Source organism: Coregonus lavaretus (genome assembly GCF_964263955.1).
Source record: "Coregonus lavaretus genome assembly, chromosome: 15".
NCBI lineage: Eukaryota > Metazoa > Chordata > Actinopteri > Salmoniformes > Salmonidae > Coregonus > Coregonus lavaretus.
In genome coordinates, this window is record NC_140002.1 from 28,638,749 (window position 1) to 28,659,340 (window position 20,592).

Here is a 20,592-nt window from a genome sequence, read left to right on the forward strand (position 1 = left end):
TCCTTTGAGAGTGCCTGAATAACCTATTTTGAGCTCTTTCCAGGGTCTCTATGTTGGTTGTGTGTGTTCTGTGTGTGCCGTGTTAGTTGTGCACCATTTGTTTGTTTCTTTCCTTCTTGTTTTGTTTACGTATGTCATCACACAAATATGTATGTGTGTAAATGTGTGTCTGTGTCTGGGTGTGTGTCTATGTGTGTTTGTCTGTTTCTATCTGGTCTGTTTTCCCCAACTGTCATTCTGTCTGTGTCGATGTGGGTCTCTTTGTGTCAACTAGTTCCCCTGTCTGTCTGTCCTCATCTTTTTTCCTTTTGCTTTCATTTCCTATTCAGAACATGGCAAATTTTCCTAGGGGCTCGTATAGTGCTGCGATCATCACTCACTGCTGTCAGCGGTAACTTCTCTAATGCCCTATCTAACACCCGCTGATGGCTTGATATTGGGACACCATTAAGTTGATTTACACTAGCACTAGCATATGACTGAGGAGCATTCTACACTCAGCAGGGAGGTGCCAGGCAGCTCTAAAGCCAGCTACTCTAGGACTGACTGTCACCATGGTTTCTGGGGGTCTATCTAGAGACTCCGGGCCCTCCATCCTCTACTTAATGCTAATTCAAAACAGAAAAGGATAGGCCTATGGTCTGTGTTATGGATTGGATAACTCCTTTTGATTGTTTGCCCCCTGGAAAGTAGGGTTGTCACGATACCAGTATGGCGATACTCAGAGGTATCGCGGCAAGGAAACAAATCATGAAGCGGACAACATTTCCTGAGGAAAACAGTCCTAATGTTGGAAACAAGCAACCTTATGTTGTCACCTAGAATCACATTTATTTTCCAAACTATAGCACACACTATTTTACATAGAGTAGGTTTTGCAAAGGACCAAAGAGTTTAGTCTGTTTTGTGTTTTCCTTTTTGCCATGGAAAATCAGGTATCGTAGTAACGCGATACTGGTATCATGACAACCCTACTGGAAAGCACCATGTTTAGTGAAGGGATGCTAAAGTCTCCAGTTCAGTAGGCTAGCTAGCCTAGCGCAGAGCATAGAAGATAAATCTTCCCAGGTGCCATTGCGGAGACAGTGTAATGACTGTTTCTCGCATTGTTGGCTCCTTAATCATGCTAAAGAGAGTAGCAGTGTGGATGCCTGCGCAGTGCACTAGAGGTGCACACCACCACATATTTAGTTAAACTCTCTTCTATTCGACAGTGCCTTCAAAGTATTCACACCCCTTGACTTTTTCCACATTTTGTTGTGTTACAGCCTGAATTTAAAATGGATTAAATTACGATTTTTTTGTCACTGGCCTACACACAATACCCCATAATGTCAAAGTGGAATTCTGTTTTCGAAAAGTTTACAAATTACCAAAAAATGAAGAGTTGAAATATCTTGAATCATTAAGTATTCAACCCAGTTGTTATGGCAAGCCTAAATAAGTTCAGGTGTAATCATTTGCTAAACAAGTCATATAACAAGTTGCATGGACTCACTCTGTGTGCAATAATAGTGTTTAACATGATTTTTGAATGACGACCTCATCTCTATACCCCACAAATACAATTATCTGTAAGGTCCCTCAGTCAAGCAGTGAATTTCAAACACAGATTCAACCACAAAGACCAGGGAGGTTTTCCAATGCTTCACAAAGAAGGGCACCTATTGGTAGATGAAAAAAAAAAAGCTGACATTGAATATCCCTTTGAGTATGGTGAATTTATTACACTTTTGATTGTGTATCAATACACCCAATCACTACAAAAGATACAGGCGTCCTTCCTAACTCAGTTGCCATCAGTAGCGGTGCGGGGGTAAAATAACTGGGAAAGCCAAGCTGAAAAACAATAGCCACATTACAACCAGTCTTGTGATAATTGCGTTGTTTGCTCTATAACCCATATAATAATAATAATAATAATAATAATAATAATAATAATAATAATATAATGTATGCACTCACTAACTGTAAGTCGCTCTGGATAAGAGCGTCTGCTAAATGACTAAAATGTAAAGGTAAATGTAAATGTAAATGTATAACCTGTTGGTTCATATGCCTTTCCACTGTGATATATAGGCCTAAGGCCAATACAATAAGACGACACAGTGGCAGAATAAATTCAACCACACCTTTGTTTCATCACAAAACTGGAGAGCAACATCTGTCCGGTGGAGTCAGCAAAGCATATTGCATGTAACAAACAGTTACATGTCCTACAGCATGGTCAATCAAGTTAATGTTTCCGACATTTTTGGACAACTAAACAACTTTTGATTTAGACCACTGGAGAGTTTGCGCAAGTCACAAAGAAAACAGGAGCTGTCTCTACTATTCCAGCACCATTTCAACTTCAACATTTCAACATCTTTAAATCATATATGCTTAGTCTAATACAGTGACAACTAAAAGATTCCAAAAACTATTTAGTCCAATCAACGTAAGCTAAATATCATTTGGCTGTCTATGGTACTGATTTGTGTGTGTCTGTGTGTAGAGAAAACATGTTGACTCACCCTACTCGTAGAGAAACGCCAATGGCATCCTCCTCTCTTTCATGTTGCAGTAACGGTCGACTCTGTCATAAAGTACACGCTTTTAGTTTTTGTTGTCCTCGGCTACCTGGCTAAATTGCTTACTCGCTAGCCAAACTTCCTTTCATGGGCAATGATTAGCCAGCTAGTTAACATTAGCCTACAACATCTAGCTACATATTGAACTTCCATCCTCTCAGGCCAGAGGCACAATGTATGAATTTACGGTTGGATCAGAATTGCCATTATAATACTTGGCCAGTACGGAGAATTAAGTAAAACCACAAGTCCAAATCCCTATCTCCGTCCATGGCTAATTTAGGAAAGGGACAATTTTTGCTAGCTGGCTAGCCACCGGAGAGAACACAACGAGATGCAACAATTCAAGTTTATTTCTGTCAAATTACTTTTGGCTTGATGTGATGTGATTGTTGTGTAGCCAAATCCAAACTGGCTTCCTTTGACACTTTTTTTGGGTGAACCAGGACCACTCACAGTTGAGCTCAATCAATTTAGCTCAACGCTGATTGGCTACTATTGTATTTTTTTATGAAGGGAGGCCAAATGGTTGATGGCTTCCCTTGCATTCAATACTACGGGTGACAACAATATCATACTATTTTTGACCAGACAGCATCAGAAAGATGGGCTATGCCTCCCAAGTGGCGCAACGGTCTAAGGCACTGCATTGCAGTGTTGCGGCGTCACTACAGCCTGGGGTTCGATCCCGGGAGTCCCATAGGGCGGCGCACAATTGGCCCAGCGTCGTCCGGGTTAGGGGATGGTTTGGCCGGGGGGGCTTTACTTGGCTCATCGTGCTCTAGCGACTCCTTGTGGCGGGCCAGGCACCTGCAGGCTGACTTCGGTCGTCAGTTGAACAGTGTTTCCTCCGACACATTGGTGCAGCTGGCTTCCGGGTTAAGCGAGCGGGTGTTAAGAAGCGCGGCTTGGTGGGTCATGTTTCGGAGGACGCATGACTCGACCGTCGCCTCTCCCGAGCCCATTGGGGAGTTGCAGCGATGAGACAAGATCGTAATTGGATCGTAATTGGATATCACGAAATTGGGGAGAAAAAGTGGGCTACACATACAGAGACAGAGAGGCTTGGATGCTTTCTCCGGTGAGATACATTCAGCCTCTTGCAAACAATTAATGTTTATTTCTTTTTTTAATTGGGTATCCTTGTAATCGTTAAGGACTGGGGAGTTTTTCAGGATAAAAAATAAATGGAATGAAGCTAAGCACAGGCAAAATCCTAGAGGAAAACCTGGTTCAGTCTGCTTTCCACCAGACACTGGGAGATTCATTCACCTTTCAGCAGGACAATAACCTAAAACACAAGGCCAAATCTACGCTGGAGTTGCTTACCAAGAAGACAGTGAATGTTCCTGTGTGGCCGAGTTACAGTTTTGACATAAATCTGCTTGAAAATCTAGGGCAAGACCTGAAAATGGTTGTCTAGCAGTGATCAACAACCAATTTGACAAAGCTTGAAGAATTTTGAAAATAATAATATACAAATGTTGCACAATCCAGATGTGGAAAGCTCTTCGAGACTTACCCAGAAAGACTCACAGCTGTAATCGCTGCCAAAGGAGACTCTAACATGTATTGACTCAAACACTTCTACACTACCGGTCAAAAGTTTTAGAACACCTACTCATTCAAGGGTTTTTCTTTATTTTTACTATTTTCTACATTGTAGAATAATAGTGAAGACATCAAAACTATGAAATAACACATATGGAATCATGTAGTAACCAAAAAAGTGTTAAACAAATCAAAATATATTTTATATTTGAGATTCTTCAAATAGCCACCCTTTGCTTTGATGACATCTTTGCACACTCATGGCATTCTCTCAACCAGCTTCATGAGATAGTCACCTGGAATGCATTTCAATTAACAGGTGTGCCTTGTTAAAAGTTAATTTGTGGAATGTCTTTCATTCTTAATGCGTTTGAGCCAATCAGTTGTGTTGTGACAAGGTAGGGGGGGGGGGGGTATACAGAAGATAGCCCTATTTGGTAAAATACCAAGTCCATATTATGGCAAGAACAGCTCAAATAAGCAAAGAGAAACGTCAGTCCATCATTACTTTAAGACATGAAGGTCAGTCAATACGGAAAATGTCATGAACTTCGAAAGTTTCTTTAAGTGCAGTCGCAAAAACCATTAAGCGCTAGGATGAAACTGGCTCTCATGAGGTCCGCCACAGGAATGGAAGACCCAGAGTTACCTCTGCTGCAGAGGATAAGTTCATTAGAGTTACCAGCCTCCGAAATTGCAGCCCAAATAAATGCTTCACATAGTTCAAGTAACAGACACATCTCAACATCAACTGTTCAGAGGAGACTGTGTGAATTAGGCCTTCATGGTCGAATTGCTGCAAAGAAACCACTACTAAAGCACACCAATAAGAAGAGACTTACTTGGGTCAAGAAACATGAGCAATGGACATTAGACCGGTGGAAATGTGACCTTTGGTCTGGAGTCCAAATTGGAGATTTTTAGTTCCAACCGTTGTGTCTTTGTGAGACGCGGTGTGGGTGAACGGATGATCTCTGCATGTGTATTTCCCACTGTAAACCATGGAGGAGGAGGTGTTATGGTGTGGGGGTGCTTTGCTGGTGACACTGTCTGAGATGTATTTAGAATTCAAGGCAGACTTAACCAGCATGGCTACCAACGCATTCTGCAGCGATACGCCATCCCATCTGGTTTGGGCTTAGTGGGACTATCATTTGTTTTTCACCAGGACAATGACCCAACACACCTCCAGGCTGTGTAAGGGCTATTTTACCAAGAAGAAGAGTGATGGAGTGCTACATCAGATGACCTAGTCTCCACAATCACCCGACCTCAACCAAATTGAGATGGTTTGGGATGAATCGGACTGCAGAGTGAAGGAAAAGCAGCCAACAAGTGCTCAGCGTATGTGGGAACTCCTTCAAGACTGTTGGAAAAGCATTCCAGGTGAAGCTGGTTGAGAGAATGCAAAGAGTGTGCAAATCTGTCATCAAGGCAAAGGGTGGCTATTTGAAGAATCTCAAATATAAAATATATTTTGATTTGTTTAACACTTTTTTGGTTACTACATGATTGCATATGTGTTATTTCATAGTTTTGATGTCTTCACTATTATTCTACAATGTAGAAAATAGTAAAAATAAAGAAAAACCCTTGAATGAGTAGGTGTTCTAAAACTTTTGACCGGTAGTGTAGAAGTGTTTGATTTTTTTATAAATGTTTTACAAATGTTAGAATTTTCTTCCACTTTGACATTTCAGAGGATGTTGTGTAGATCGTTAAGAAAAAAAGACAATTAAATCCATTTTAATCCCACTTTGTAAAAACAAAATGTGGAAAAAGTCAAGGGGTGTTAATACTTTCTGAAGGCACTGTATCTAGCTACAGTATCCAACTGTAGATTAGTACAGTGTTTTCCAACCCTGGTCCTCGAGTACCCCCAACAGTACACATTTTTATTGTAACGCTGGACAAGCACACCTGATTCAACTTGTCAACTAAGCCCTCAATGAGCTGAATGAAGTGTGTTTGTCCAGGGCTACTAACAAAAATGTGTACTGTTGGGGGTACTGGAGGACCAGGGTTGGGAAACACTGATCTACAGTATGTAAAATATCCAGTATCCAATATGGAATCATATTGTTATATATGCTGTTGGTTTTCCAGTAGTGTGAAAGAGAGAGCGTGGGAACATGAGTAATGGTTTTGATAATAGGTTCATGAGTGGAGAGTGGGAACATTGCACTCCAATGCTTGTCAAACGCAATCATGGCTGGCGTCTAGCAGGTGCTAGAACAGTATAATAATATTCACTTCACCTCAGAGAGTTTAAAATAGGAAGGTAGGTAGACCCCCTCTGGAACACTCAGCTATGGATAGGTCCCAGGATGAGGTGATTTTATATTGCTATTATTTCATAAGACTATTATAGGAAATAAATGGCAAGATTTTACATAAATGAGCACTGCTCTATAATAGAGAAGTATTCATTTTTGTAAAATCTGTTCATTTATGTACATTCTTGCCCTTTATTTACTAATTACAGGGAAAAGAGGTGTTTATATTATTCTAATCTATTATCCACAGTAGGATATAGTAGTCAGGCACTGAGGAAGATATTGTTTTAATATGTTACAATCCCCAATAAATGTTTCCTTTGTCTTTCAGAATGAATCACTGTCTGTATCCATGGTTTTTGACACACTTCAACATCTCACACTTCTAAAGTTTCACATTTCTTAGCCTCAAAATCATTTTAAGAGAGGTATTTCTCTTCTGTCTCCTTTAAGGGCCTGCCAGCATACGACCAATGAAAAACCTTACCGCCATTGCTGGGCGGGACATGTATATCCACTGCCGCGTCATTGGCTACCCGTACTACTCCATTAAGTGGCACAAGGACGCCAACCTGCTCCCCTATAACCACCGGCAGCGGGCGTTTGAGAACAATGGCACGCTAAAGCTGTACGATGTACAGAAGGATGTGGATGAGGGAGAGTACACGTGTAGCGTGCTGGTCTCGCCTTCTCTGTCCACCAGCCAAAGTGTGCACGTCAGTGTGAAAGGTACAGTACACACTCAAACCTGGTCTCACTCTGCCCTACTCAGTTAAATATATAACCCAGGGCTCCCCAACCTTTAGAGCTACCTGTTAGCTCCAAGCATCATCTAACACACGTGATTCTACTAATTAGCTGCTCATCAGGACCTTGATTTGCTGGATCTGGTGCGTTACAGCCCTTGGTATAGGCACGTTACAAATGTCTGCCACAATCAGTGAAAGGTATGGCTCCTATAACTAACAGTGTAAAGGAGCTGATCTGAACATCCACAGCCGCTGTGCCAGTCTCCCAGTACATAACTTCAAATGGCTCTGTAGTCTTCCCTCAATAATGACGCTGCATAATCGGAATCCCCTCTCATGGGTCTCGGCGCCGCCCCCACGTTAAGGAGTGTGCAAGGCGGTGGAAATCATGCTGGCTGTGGCCCTAGACAAAGCTGGGAACACTGTCATTCCCACTCTGCCTAATTTGCCTCTCGGCTGCTTAGCATTCCGAGGCTGAGGAGAGGAGAGGGAATCCCCAGGAGCCCATTATGCCTACTTTGTTGTGAATTAAATAAGCGCTGAAGTGCTGCTTATTCCAATGTTATTTTAAATCATTAATTCTCCAAAGAATCTGTTTCTCACGATGTCTACGGTGTCCCAGGAGAGAGAGGGAGAGGGAGACCACAGCCATGCTTATGCAGTCAGGCATATGCGTGTTATTTCAGTGAGAATTCTGCCTCTCCGCAATGGGAAATATAATCATTTTCTCTCTCACCTGCATCTCCACTGTGTTAAGCCATGCTATTAATAAGGTGATAGACTGGATGTGAAATATTTTCACAGGGGTTTCACAGGATGGCACCTGCTATACTTACAGTGGTACACAAATAGAAGTAACTGAGTTAAATCCTTGCTTTTAGAGATTTTAGAGATTTTTAAATACCCTTACCTTAACTCTACCCCTCTCTTTCTCCCGTAGTTCCTCCCACCATCCATCCCTTCGAGTTCCCTCGTTTCTCCATCGGCCAGCGTGTGTTCATTCCATGTGTGGTGATGTCAGGTGACCAGCCTGTCTTCATCACCTGGCAGAAGGACGGTCGGCCAATTCCGGCCAGCCTGAGCGTAACCATCGACAACATAGACTTCACCAGCTCCCTGCGTATCTCCAACCTGTCTCTCCTGCACAATGGCAACTACACCTGCATCGCACGCAACCAGGCCGCCATCGTGGAACACCAGAGTCAGCTCATCGTCAGGGGTGAGAAGGGGACGGAGAAAGGTGGGAAGTAGGCTGGGAGGGGGGAGTATGTGGAGAGGGGTGAGAAGGGGATAGAGGGAGGTGATGGGGGAGGGAGGGTGGGGAGAGGGGGAAAAGGGGCGAGAAGGCTTGACCCTACTCAAAGATATGAGTCTAGAAGGTATTTGCTAGTTTTGCAAGTATTTTGCTAGATTAAACTCTCTTCATGTGTTCCCCTACAGTTGGAGTGGATCCAAATCAACCTACCACTAGGCCTATGTTGGGTATAGCATAAGAAAACCTGGCAAAACGATATGCTTAAACAAAATATAACCCTAATCCCAATAGCAGCGTTGCACATGCTGTTTTACTGTAATCTTAATATTTTAATATTGTGATGTGAGATGCCACTTATTCCACTACTGAAGGCATGGTTGGGGTCAATTCCATTTAAATTCCAGTCAATTCACAAAGGCTACTGAAATTCCTTTTCCAATTCTCTTCAATGCTTTTCAATTAGGAAAAATTGGAATTGGAATTTTGTTTACTTTATGAATTGACTGGAATTTAAATGGAATTGACCCCAACCCTGCTAATATGCTAACCTACGTTAGCGTTGGCTTGTCTTGTTTTTCTTACACTTGGTGTGAAAATATATAATTTATAATTTGTGCTATTTAAGCCACAAGGTATTACAAACTCATACTAAAACACCATAACAGTATAATCAGTGTTAATAAATTACCTTTTTTCTGTTCCTCTCCTAACTAGTCCCTCCCAAGTTTGTGGTGCAGCCCAAGGACCAGGACGGCATCTATGGGAAAGCTGTGATCCTCAACTGCTCCGCAGAGGGATACCCCGTCCCTACCATAGTGTGGAAGTACTCCAAAGGTAAATAGCACCACAATATACACTGAGTGTACAAAACATTAGGAACACCTTCCTAATATTGAGTTGCACCCCCTTTTGCCCTCAGAACAGCCTCAATTTGTCAGGCATGGACTCTACAAGGTCTCAATGTGTACCATAGAGGAACTTATTCAAGAATGATCAAGTGTAATGTATTATAAAAATAAAGCGAATTGGATGGAATATGGGGGAAAATGCACCAAATTCTTTTTTAATTTTTAACATAGAAATGCTACAAAAAATAATTTACTGAAACTTGTTACAAATGACGGAGTCACCCATGATTCATCAAACAATATTTTGAAAGAGGAAGCAAAGTACTTTAAGCATATGTTTTCGTTTGTCTCCTCCATCTCCACTTTTATTCATGTAAAATTAACAGCTGTATAGAAAGACTCATGTGAAGGCCAAATTACAGAGGAGGAACTTCTTGATGCAATTAAAGCCTTTAAGTCTGGGAAAACTCCAGGGCTGGATGGCATACCAGTAGAGGTATACCAAACCTTTTTTGATATAGTCAGAGGACCGTTATTAGCATGTTTTAATCACTCCTATAAAAATGGTAGATTATCAGATACTCAACAAGAAAGTCTGATTTCATTATTACTGAAACAGGTCCAAGTGGTAAATGTAAAGATCCAGTCCATTAAAATTTTTTGAGGCCCCTTACACGTCAGTGTTGTGATGCAAAAATTCTAGCAAAATGCATAGTGCATAGAATTAAAAAAGGTATTGTCGGATATTATTAATCCTAATCAGACAGGTTTTTTACATGGACGATACATTGGAGATAATATCCTCCCGAGTGGCGCAGTGGTCTAAGGCACTGCATCGCAGTGCTAGCTGTGCCACTAGAGATCCTGGTTCGAATCCAGGCTCTGTCGTAGCCGGCCGTGACCGGGAGACCCATGGGGCGGCGCACAATTGGCCCAGCGTCGTCTAGGGTAGGGGAGGGAATGGCCGGCATGGATGTAGCTCAGTTGGTAGAGCATGGCGTTTGCAACGCCAGGGTTGCGGGTTCGATTCCCACTGGGGTATGAAAAAAAAAAAATGTATGCACTCACTAACTGTAAGTCGCTCTGGATAAGAGCGTCTGCTAAATGACTAAAATGTAAATGTAAATATAAGACAAGTACTGGAAACAATAGAACACTATGAAAATCTGGTTTACCAGGTCTGGTATTCATAGCTGACTTTAAAAGGCTTTTGATAAAGTACGACTGGAATTTATATATAAATGCCTTGAATATTTCAATTTTGGAGAATCTCTTATCCAATTGGTTAATGTTATGTATAGTAGTAACCCTAGGTGTAAAATAGTAAATAATGGCTACTTCTCGGAAAGTATTAAACTGTTAAGAGGAGTAAAACAAGGTTTTCCACTATCGGCAAATCTATTTATTATGGCCATCGAAATGTTAGCTATTAAAATCAGATCCAACAATAATATCAAGGGGTTAGAAATACAGGGCTTAAAAACAAAGGTGTCATTCTATGCTGATAATTCATGTTTTCATTTAAATCCACAATTTGGATCCCTCCACAGCCTCATAGAGAATCTAGATACTTTTTCTAACCTCTCTGGCTTACAACCAAATGATGATAAGTGTACTATATTACGTATTGGATCACAAAAAAATTAACTTTTACATTACCGTGTAGTTTACCAATAAAATGGTCTGACGGTGATGTGGACATACTCGGTATACATATCCCGAAAGAAATAAATTATCTCACTACAATACATTTTAATAGAAAGTTAGCAAAAAAAGATAAGATCTTGCTACCATGGAAAGGAAAATACCTGTCTATTTGTGGAAAAATCACCCTGATTAACTCTTTAGTCATATCCCAGTTTACCTATTTGCTTATGGTCTTGCCTACACCTAGCGACCTGTTTTTTTAAATTATATGAGCTAAAAATATTCAATTTGAATTAGAACAGCAAGCCAGACAAAATTAAACAGGCCTATTTATATAATGAATATGAATTCAGAGGGCAGAAATGATTAAATATTAAAGCATTAGACCTCTCACTAAAGGCGTCAGTCATACAAAAGTTATGCTTAAATCCGAACTGGTTTTCTAGCAGATTAGTAAGAATGTCTCACCCCATGTTCAAGAATTGCCTTTTTCGCTTTATTCAGATTACAACCTCTCACTTTCGGTTATTTGAAAAGGAAATAATCTCCAAAATATCGCTATTTTTAAACAAATCATAGAAAGTTGGTTGCAATTTCAGTTTCATCCACCAGAAAAGACAGAACAAATAATAAAATAAATATTGTGGTTAAACTCAAATATAGTAATTGATAAAAAAAAAACATAATTGTTTTTACATTTTATATAATTGTATATCATCTTTGTAAATGATATTATAAATAGGACTGGTGGAATTATGTCAGAAATGCAGCTGACAAAAATACAGTGCTTTCAGAAAGTATTCAGACCCCTTGACTTTTTCCACATTTTGTTACGTTACAGCCTTATTCTAAAATTGATTCAATTGTTTTTCCCCCTCAATTAATCTACACACAATACCCCATAATGAAAAAGCAAAAACAGATTTTTAGATTTTTTTTGCAAATAAAAAAAGAATAAAGAAAAAGGAAATATTACATTTACATAAGTATTCAAATCAAATCAAATCAAATTTTATTTGCCACATGCGCCGAATACAACAGGTGTAGACATTACCGTGAAATGCTTACTTACAGCCCTTAACCAACAATGCATTTATTTCTTAATAAAAAATAGCTCAATTGGTAGAGCATGGCGCTTGTAATGCCAGGGTAGTGGGTTCGATCCCCGGGACCACCCATACGTAAAAATATATGCACACATTACTGTAAGTTGCTTTGGATAAAAGCGTCTGCTAAATGGCATATTATATTATATTATTAACAACAACAAAAAAGTGTTGAGAAAAAAAGAGCAGAAGTAAAATAAAATAACAGTAGGGAGGCTATATACAGGGGGGTACCGGTGCAGAGTCAATGTGTGGGGGCACCGGCTAGTTGAGGTAGTTGAGGTAATATGTACATGTGGGTAGAGTTAAAGTGACTATGCATAAATCATTAACAGAGTAGCAGCAGCGTAAAAAGATGGGGTGGGGGTGCAAATAGTCCGGGTAGCCATGATTAGCTGTTCAGGAGTCTTATGGCTTGGGGGTAGAAGCTGTTGAGAAGCCTTTTGGACCTAGACTTGGTGCTCCGGTACCGCTTGCCGTGCGGTAGCAGAGATAACAGTCTATGACTAGGGTGGCTGGAGTCTTTGACAATTTTGAGGGCCTTCCTCTGACACCGCCTGGTATAGAGGTACTGGATGGCAGGAAGCTTGGCCCCAGTGATGTACTGGGCCGTACACACTACCCTCTGAAGTGCCTTGCGGTCGGAGGCCGAGCAGTTGCCATACCAGGCGGTGATGCAACCAGTCAGGATGCTCTCAATGGTGCAGCTGTATAATTTTTTGAGGATCTGAGGACCCATGCCAAATCTTTTCAGTCTCCTGAGGGGGAATAGGCTTTGTCGTGCCCTCTTCACGACTGTCTTGGTGTGTTTGGACCATGATAGTTTGTTGGTGATGTGGACACCAAGGAACTTGAAGCTCTCAACCTGTTCCACTACAGCCCCGTCAATGAGAATGGGGGCGTGCTCAGTCCTCTTTTATTTCCTGTAGTCCACAATCATCTCCTTTGTCTTGGTCACGTTGAGGGAGAGGTTGTTATCCTGGCACCACACGGCCAAGTCTCTGACCTCCTCCCTATAGGCTGTCTCATCGTTGTCGGTGATCAGGCCTACCACTGTTGTGTCGTCGGCAAACTTAATGATGGTGTTGGAGTCGTGCCTGGCCATGCAGTCATGGGTGAACAGGGAGTACAGGAGGGGACTGAGCACGCACCCCTGAGGGTCCCCCGTGTTGAGGATCAGCGTGGCAGATGTGTTGTTACCTACCATTACCACCTGGTGGCGGCCCGTCAGGAAGTCCAGGATCCAGTTGCAGAGGGAGGTGTTTAGTCCCAGGATCCTTAGCTTAGTGATGAGCTTTGAGGGCACTATGGTGTTGAACGCTGAGCTGTAGTCAATGAATAGCATTCTCACGTAGGTGTTCCTCTTGTCCAGGTGGGAAAGGGCAGTGTGGAGTGTAATAGAGATTGCACCATCTGTGGATCTGTTGGGGCGCTATGCAAATTGGAGTGGGTCTAGGGTTTCTGGGATAATGGTGTTGATGTGAGCCATGACCAGCCTTTCAAAGCACTTCATGGCTACAGACGTCAGTGCTACGGGTCGGTAGTCATTTAGGCAGGTTACCTTAGTGTCCTTGGGCATGGGGACTATGGTGGTCTGCTTGAAACATGTTGGTATTACAGACTCAGTCAGGGACATGTTGAAAATGTCGGTGAAGACACTTGCCAGTTGGTCAGCACATTCTCGGAGTACACGTCCTGGTAATCCGTCTGGCCCTGCGGCCTTGTGAATGTTGACCTGCTTAAAAGTCTTACTCACATCGGCTACGGAGAGCGTGATCACATAGTCATTCGGAACAGCTGGTGCTCTCATGCATGCTTCAGTGTTGCTTGCCTCAAAGCGAGCATAGAAGTGGTTTAGCTCGTCTGGTAGGCTTGTGTCACTGGGCAGCTCGCGGCTGTGCTTCCCTTTGTAATCTGTAATAGTTTTCAAGCCCTGCCACATCCGACGAGCGTCAGAGCCGGTGTAGTACGATTCAATCTTAGTCCTGTATTGACTCTTTGCCTGTTTGATGGTTCATCGGAGAGCATAGCGGGATTTCTTATAAGTGTCCGGGTTAGAGTCCCGCTCCTTGAAAGCGGCAGTTCTACCCTTTATCTCAGTGCGGATGTTGCCTGTAATCCATGGCTTCTGTTTGGGGTATGTACGTACGGTCACTGTGGGGATGACGTCATCGATGCACTTATTGATGAAGCCAGTGACTGATGTGGTGTACTCCTCAATGCTATCTGAAGAATCCCGGAACATGTTCCAGTCTGTGCTAGCAAAACAGTCCTGTAGCTTAGCATCTGCGTCATCTGACCCTTTACTCAGTACTTTGTTGAAGCACCTTTGGTAGCGATTATAGCCTCGATTCTTCTTGGGTATGAAGCTACAAGCTTGGCACACCTGTATTTGGGGAGTTTCTCCCATTCTTCTCTGCAGATCCTTTCAAGCTCTGTCAGGTTGGATGGGAGCGTCACTGAACAGCTATTTTCAGGTCTCTCCAGAGATGTTCGAATGGGTTCAAGTCCGGGCTCTGGCTGGGACACTCAAGGAAATTCAGAGACTTGTCCCCAAAAAAATATATATGGGGGATTGGAAATGATGCAGACAATTACATTGATGAAAGCCACAATTGTTCTGCAATATTAAAGCTGATCTACCCCTTAAAAAAAGAAAAAGGAAAAAAAAGGTGTCAATGTGTGCCATTCACCCTCTGAAAGGCACACAAACACAATCCATGTCTCAAGGCTTGAAAATCCTTCTTTTTACCTGTCTCCTCCCGTTCATCTACACTGATTGAAGTGGATTCAACAAGTGACATCAATAAGGGGTCATAGCTTTCACCTGGATTCTCCTGGTCAGCCTATGTCATGGAAAGAGCAGGTGTTCCTAATGTTTTGTACACTCTGTGTACAAGGGTTGTGTTTAGTAGAGTAAATGTCTTGACATGGAGTGAAATGGTGCGGTACTGCCTGAACTTGTCCAATTAGAACACATATTTTCATTTTCCGTTGCAAAACGTTTTGCTACAGTACAGTGTACCCTGCTGAACACATCCCAGGATTAATTAGAAGCTACTCTTCTCCCTTCTGACCACTATGATGATCTGTTTACACACTGGGTTCATGATTGAGGAGAACAGAGTTATTTTGTAACTGTGCATCTTCCATTTCTAGTCCTCTGACTATCTTGCTGAATTGCGTAAACACAACATTGTGTGTTCTACTGCAAGCTTTTTTATTGAAGAGCATCCGTTTGAGAGCTAACACAGCAAACACAGTGTCTACAGCCTTGAGGTTGAATGGTGAAAGCGCAGCACTGTACTGTAACTCTAAACCAACAGTAAGATAAAGAAAGGAGAGCAACAGCTTCTCACATTACGATAACAGAGTAAAAGGAAATGTACTGTAATGTTTGTTGACGCAAAACATCCATCCATTATGTAATAATTTCTCATCATTTGATCAAGAACCATGGAAGGGGTGTTTTTAAAACATCTTATATCTCCCCTTCCTTCTCTCTCTCCCTCCATCCACCCCTCCCTTTCTCCCTATCTCCCTCCCTCCCCAGGTGCAGGGGTTCCCCAGTTCCAGCCTATAGCCCTGAACTCAGGCTTCCGTATCCAGGTGCTGGTCAACGGCTCTTTGCTAATCAAACACGTGCTGGAGGAGGACAGCGGCTACTACCTGTGTAAGGTCAGCAATGATGTGGGAGCTGACGTCAGCAAGTCCATGTACCTCAACGTCAAAAGTAAGTCACTGAAGACCCCCATCTTTCATGGCTTTATACATGGACCTCAGTGTCAAATTGAAATCCCCCTCTTTATCCTGGAATGTCTGTGTTCTCCAATGTCAAAGGTGAACATAAAATAAAAAGCTCAGTGTCAAAAGTAAGACCTCTCTTCCTGTAAGGATCATGTACCATAATGTCCAAAGGGAGACCCATTGGGAAGCAGTAGGCTACATGTTGGCCCTCATTAAAGACATTCATGGCAGCCATTTTGTGGAGTCTGTTGTTGAGTTATGTTACTGGTCTGTGCTGGAATAAAGTGCTATAGGGGTGTCAAAGAGCCACATTGTTTTAGCCCTGTATGGGCTCCCCAGTGGCGCAGCGGTCTAAGGCACTGCATCTCAGTGCTTGAGGTGTCACTACAGATCCCCTGGTTCGATTCCAGGCTGTATCACAACCGGCCGTGATTGGGAGTCCCATAGGGCGGCGCACAATTGGCCCAGCGTCGTCCGGGTTTGGCCGGTGTAGGCCGTCATTGTAAATAAGAATTTGTTCTTAACTGACTTGCCTAGTTAAATAAAGGTTAAATAAAAATTAAAAATAAAGTATGGAAGGACAGCGGTTTTTAGATAGTCATCTTTCCCTGTATTTACAGTGGGGTGATCCAGTAATATGCTGGGTAGTGGTGGTGGCGTTAAATGACTGAAGGTTAAGTTGACTGAAGTCATTTATTATTTATTATAAGTCACTGTGCTCTGTGTCAGAGAGGCCACCACCACCACCATGGCCCTTTGTCTTTCTGCCTGAACACATCCCACAAAAGCAACCATGCAGCGTTGCCGGTCTCCATCGCTCTCTTTCTCTCTGAGAAACACTGACGTTTATCCGCTGAGTGGCCATGGACTTAGCTCCCCTCCATTAGGCTCTGAACTCTATATGCAGGCAGATGCTGCCATGTGGAAAAGAGGGTTGGTGGGAGGGATGGGCTATCAGTCCGTTTCCCTCCCTTTTCTTTCCTTCTCTCACTTCTCCCCTCCCTAGGCTGCTCTTCTGTATGTCTGGCTTCCTCTCCTCCTTTCCTCCTCCTCCTCTTCTTCTGCTTCCTATTTTGCTCAGTCTTCCCTTTCTGTCTCTCTCCCTCTGTCTTTATGTGTGTGTAATATTTAACTGTATTTAATTTCTGATACAATATGATTTCCCCTCCCCTGTCTGCCTGTATCCATCTCTCCTCCCTCCTTCCCACCTCGCTCCGTCTCCCATCATTGTATGACTCCCAGTCTAACCACTGGGATTTGATTGGTAGTGACATGATGGGGAGATGTGCCCATCACCCCCCTCTAGAGCCAGTTCCACCCCCCTCATCACACACACACACACATCCACTGATTTGATGTTTTCAATCTTACATCATCTCTACAAATAAATGTGGCATCATTTCTTACGATGCAAGCTAGATGACATACACTATACCATATTCTTGTGCAGCAAGTGAAATAACAGCAGTGTTATTTGACAACTAATCAAATGCGGGATCTCTCCAAGCTCTCCTCACTTCTTTCAATCCGCTGCTCCCACATGCATACCGCATTATACTATACTAAATGTTGTCGTTTTAGATTTTTCCAATAGAAACACTGCCCTCTTCAGGTAAAAAAAGGAAACTGTAGAAAATTGAGGCCAGACTATTGTTTTCATCTTGTCTGTTGGATTTCCACTTTTGATGTTGATGGTGAATAGACTGTGTAAAATGCACTGATTTGCAGTATGAAAGATGAACTGTTGATTCTCCTGAATCAACGTAAACATTATAAGCCAAAGTTGCTGGGTACATTTTTACATTTGACATTTTAGTCATTTAGCATCCAGAGCGACTTACAGTTAGTTAGTGAGTGCATACATTTGTTTTTCATTCTGGCCCCCCGTGGGAAACGAACCCACAACCCTGGCGTTGCAAGCACCATGCTCTACGAACTGAGCTACAGGAGGCCTAAATCAGGCTCTTAGTGTGTCTTAGAGGTGTGTGTTGTTTGTGTGCGTGCATACATGTACTGTATGTATGTATGTATATATATAGTGCATTCGGAAAGTGTTCAGACCCCTTGACTTTTTCTACATTTTGTTAAGTTACAGCCTTATTCTAAAATTGATTAAATTGTTTTTTCCCCTCATCACGCTACACACAATACCCCATAATGACAAAGCAAAAACTGTTATTTTTTACATTTTTGCAAATGTATATAAAAAAAAAACCGTAAATATCGCATTTACATAAGTATTCAGACCCTTCACTCAGTACTTTGTTGAAGCACCTTTGGCAGCGATTATAGCCTCAAGTCTTCTTGGGTATGACACTACAAGCTTGGCACTCCTGTATTTGGGGAGTTTCTCTGCAGATCCTCTCAAGCTCTGTCAGGTTGGATGGGGTGCGTCACTGCACAGCTATTTTCAGGTCTCTCCAGAGATGTTTGATCAGGTTCAAGTCCGGGCTCTGGCTGGGCCACTCAAGGACATTCAGAGACTTGTCCTGAAGCCACTCCTGCGTTGTCTTGGCTGTGTGCTTAGGGTCGTTGTCCTGTTGGAAGGTAAACCTTCGCCCCAGTCTGAGGTCCTGAGCACTCTGGATAAGGTTTTCATCAAGGATCTCTCTGTACTTTGCCCCGTTCATCTTTCCCTTGATCCTGACTAGTCTCTCAGTCCCTGCCGCTGAAAAACATCCCCACAGCATGATACTGCCACAACCTAATTTTTGGTACCCTTCCCCAGATCTGTGCCTCGACACAATCCTGTCTCGGAGCTCTATAGACAATTATTTCGACCTCATGGCTTGGTGTTTGCTCTGACATGCACTGTCAACTGTGGGACCTTATATAGACAGGTGTGTGCCTTTCCAAATCATGTCCAATCAATTGAATTTACCACAGGTGGACTCCAATCAAGTTGTAAAAACATCTCATGGATGATCAATGGAAACAGGATGCACCTGAGCTCAATTGAGTCTTTCACACCCGCGCCCCAACGATGGTACCGGACCTGAAATGATTGGGCGCTTTTTTGAATCTTTCAGTGCTAGAATCAGTTCTTTTAAAAACAATTTTCAGAAGTTCCGAGCTAGCCCTCCTGATATCATTTGACCCCACATGGACTACGACAGAGTCAGCTCCTGGCATCTGTCGTAGAACGGTCGGAAGCAGCCTTTTAATATCCTGTACTCGTTCTCCTGAGTAGCACAGGGTTTTTGCCCCGGGAACCAAGATGTTTCTTACAATAGAGCTGCTGACAACGACAGCTGGTGCAATGGCTGAGGAAGTCTGGCCGTTCTTTCGCCTCGAGTGGTTTCGCAAACCCCTCGTGGACCGAAGAGTGTTGGGGCCCAATGGACCCGAGCTGGCTGTAGTATCAACATCGTCTGTTGAGGGTGGGAGCTCTGAGGATCTGACGCCACCGGAGAGGGAGACAGAAAAGAGGACGAAGGCGTAGGTACCTCCGGATCCGATCTCGAATCGGAAGCCCCTAGGGAAGAAGGCGCCGGAACCTCTGGATCCAGGGCGGCAAAGCCGTTTATGGTCTGTGTCCGGTCCGGGCTTAACATCTCCAAGGAGGCCCCCGTTGCCAGAGGACATTTTCTTCGACTTCCACGGCAAGTGACATATCTCCATGGCTGTTTGGTTGGGTCGAGAACAGGAACATCCCTCAAGTCATCCAGGAGCATCCTACTAGCTACGTTCTCCGGGGAAGGGGGAGACCCCTTCAGGGAGGGATCCCTGCAGAGTACTGGCCAGTCGGTTGTGGAGAACCGACACGTTGGCAACACTTCCAACAGACCAAAGCGGCGTCCGGCTACTGGGGTAGAAGAAAAAGAAAAAGTAGGCGGGCGCGGATTCCCCAGTAGCTTGTGTAGGTTCGCTACTTGTTTGCTAAGAGAAGCCACTTCACCCCTGTAGTCCTCTGCAAGCAAACAGTTGCTACATTGAAAGTACGGGCGGTCCACATTGTCCCGGAACAAAGTAAAATAAACACAGCTCCTACAGCGTTGAAAACGTTCAATAGCGACCTCCATTTGAGACTGCCGAGCCAGTCTGTCTGACTGACTCACTCGCTCATATAATACTCTCACACACTTACTCAAAAACACACACAAATACAATACATGTACCAGGACACTTACACTTATAAACACACACACACTCATGGATGCACACCCCGATAAACACATTTATATGTACTTAGCTAAAATCTTATGTCTAGACACACACAGCAGAGTACCCACAGCAGTGGTCGATTTTCATCCCCGTGTAAATTGTTTGGACATAGGCTGCTTAGAGTGTTGTCTGTGTCCACACACACACACACACCCTGTTATTGATGTCCCTCTGCAGTGTGTGTGTGTGCATGTATGTGTCTGTCTGTGAGCCTGTGTGTCAGTGTTCTCCCTCAGCTGAGCTCAGCTCCCGGAGTGTCAGGTTCAGGTTGTTTTGCGGGTGGTCGGGGTGTTGGTTGTGTCTGGCACTCCTGCTCTCTGGAACCTGAGCCTCCCTGGGAGCCCTGTTCCCTGGTCTCCTGTGGATCAGTGTATTTGTGCCAGACGAGACCCTCATTAACCCACTGAACCTGTCCTGTGCTGAGCAGGTGTAATGTTACATACTGTACACACACCAGACTGTGTCCTCCTCATCATAGACAGTAAGCATGCAGCAGACTACCGTAGCATGCAGTACACTCTGTGCTGTGCTGGTGTGTGTTGTTTATCCAGGCCATACGACACCACTGCTGCTGGAGAAGCTGCTGCCACTTAAGAGGCTTAGGAGACAATTACAGCAACACTGGAACTGACTGGCTGTAAAGTGGTCAGGTGATATACAGTACTGGATGAGCTCT

At 43.2% G+C, this 20,592-nt stretch overlaps 1 protein-coding gene across 1 annotated transcript in view; it reads left to right on the forward strand.

The window, feature by feature from the left end:
• The window catches only part of LOC311142507 (cell adhesion molecule DSCAM-like), a gene marked incomplete at both ends in the record, with an annotated part of 151,585 nt that overhangs the window by 98,444 nt on the left and 32,549 nt on the right, over nucleotides 1-20,592 (forward strand). The window contains 4 exons of the mRNA XM_084178167.1: nucleotides 6,854-7,129; nucleotides 8,090-8,368; nucleotides 9,119-9,238; nucleotides 15,559-15,738. Of these exons, the coding sequence (XP_084034293.1) occupies nucleotides 6,854-7,129; nucleotides 8,090-8,368; nucleotides 9,119-9,238; nucleotides 15,559-15,738 (855 nt within the window). The remainder of the gene's footprint in view (nucleotides 1-6,853; nucleotides 7,130-8,089; nucleotides 8,369-9,118; nucleotides 9,239-15,558; nucleotides 15,739-20,592) is intronic.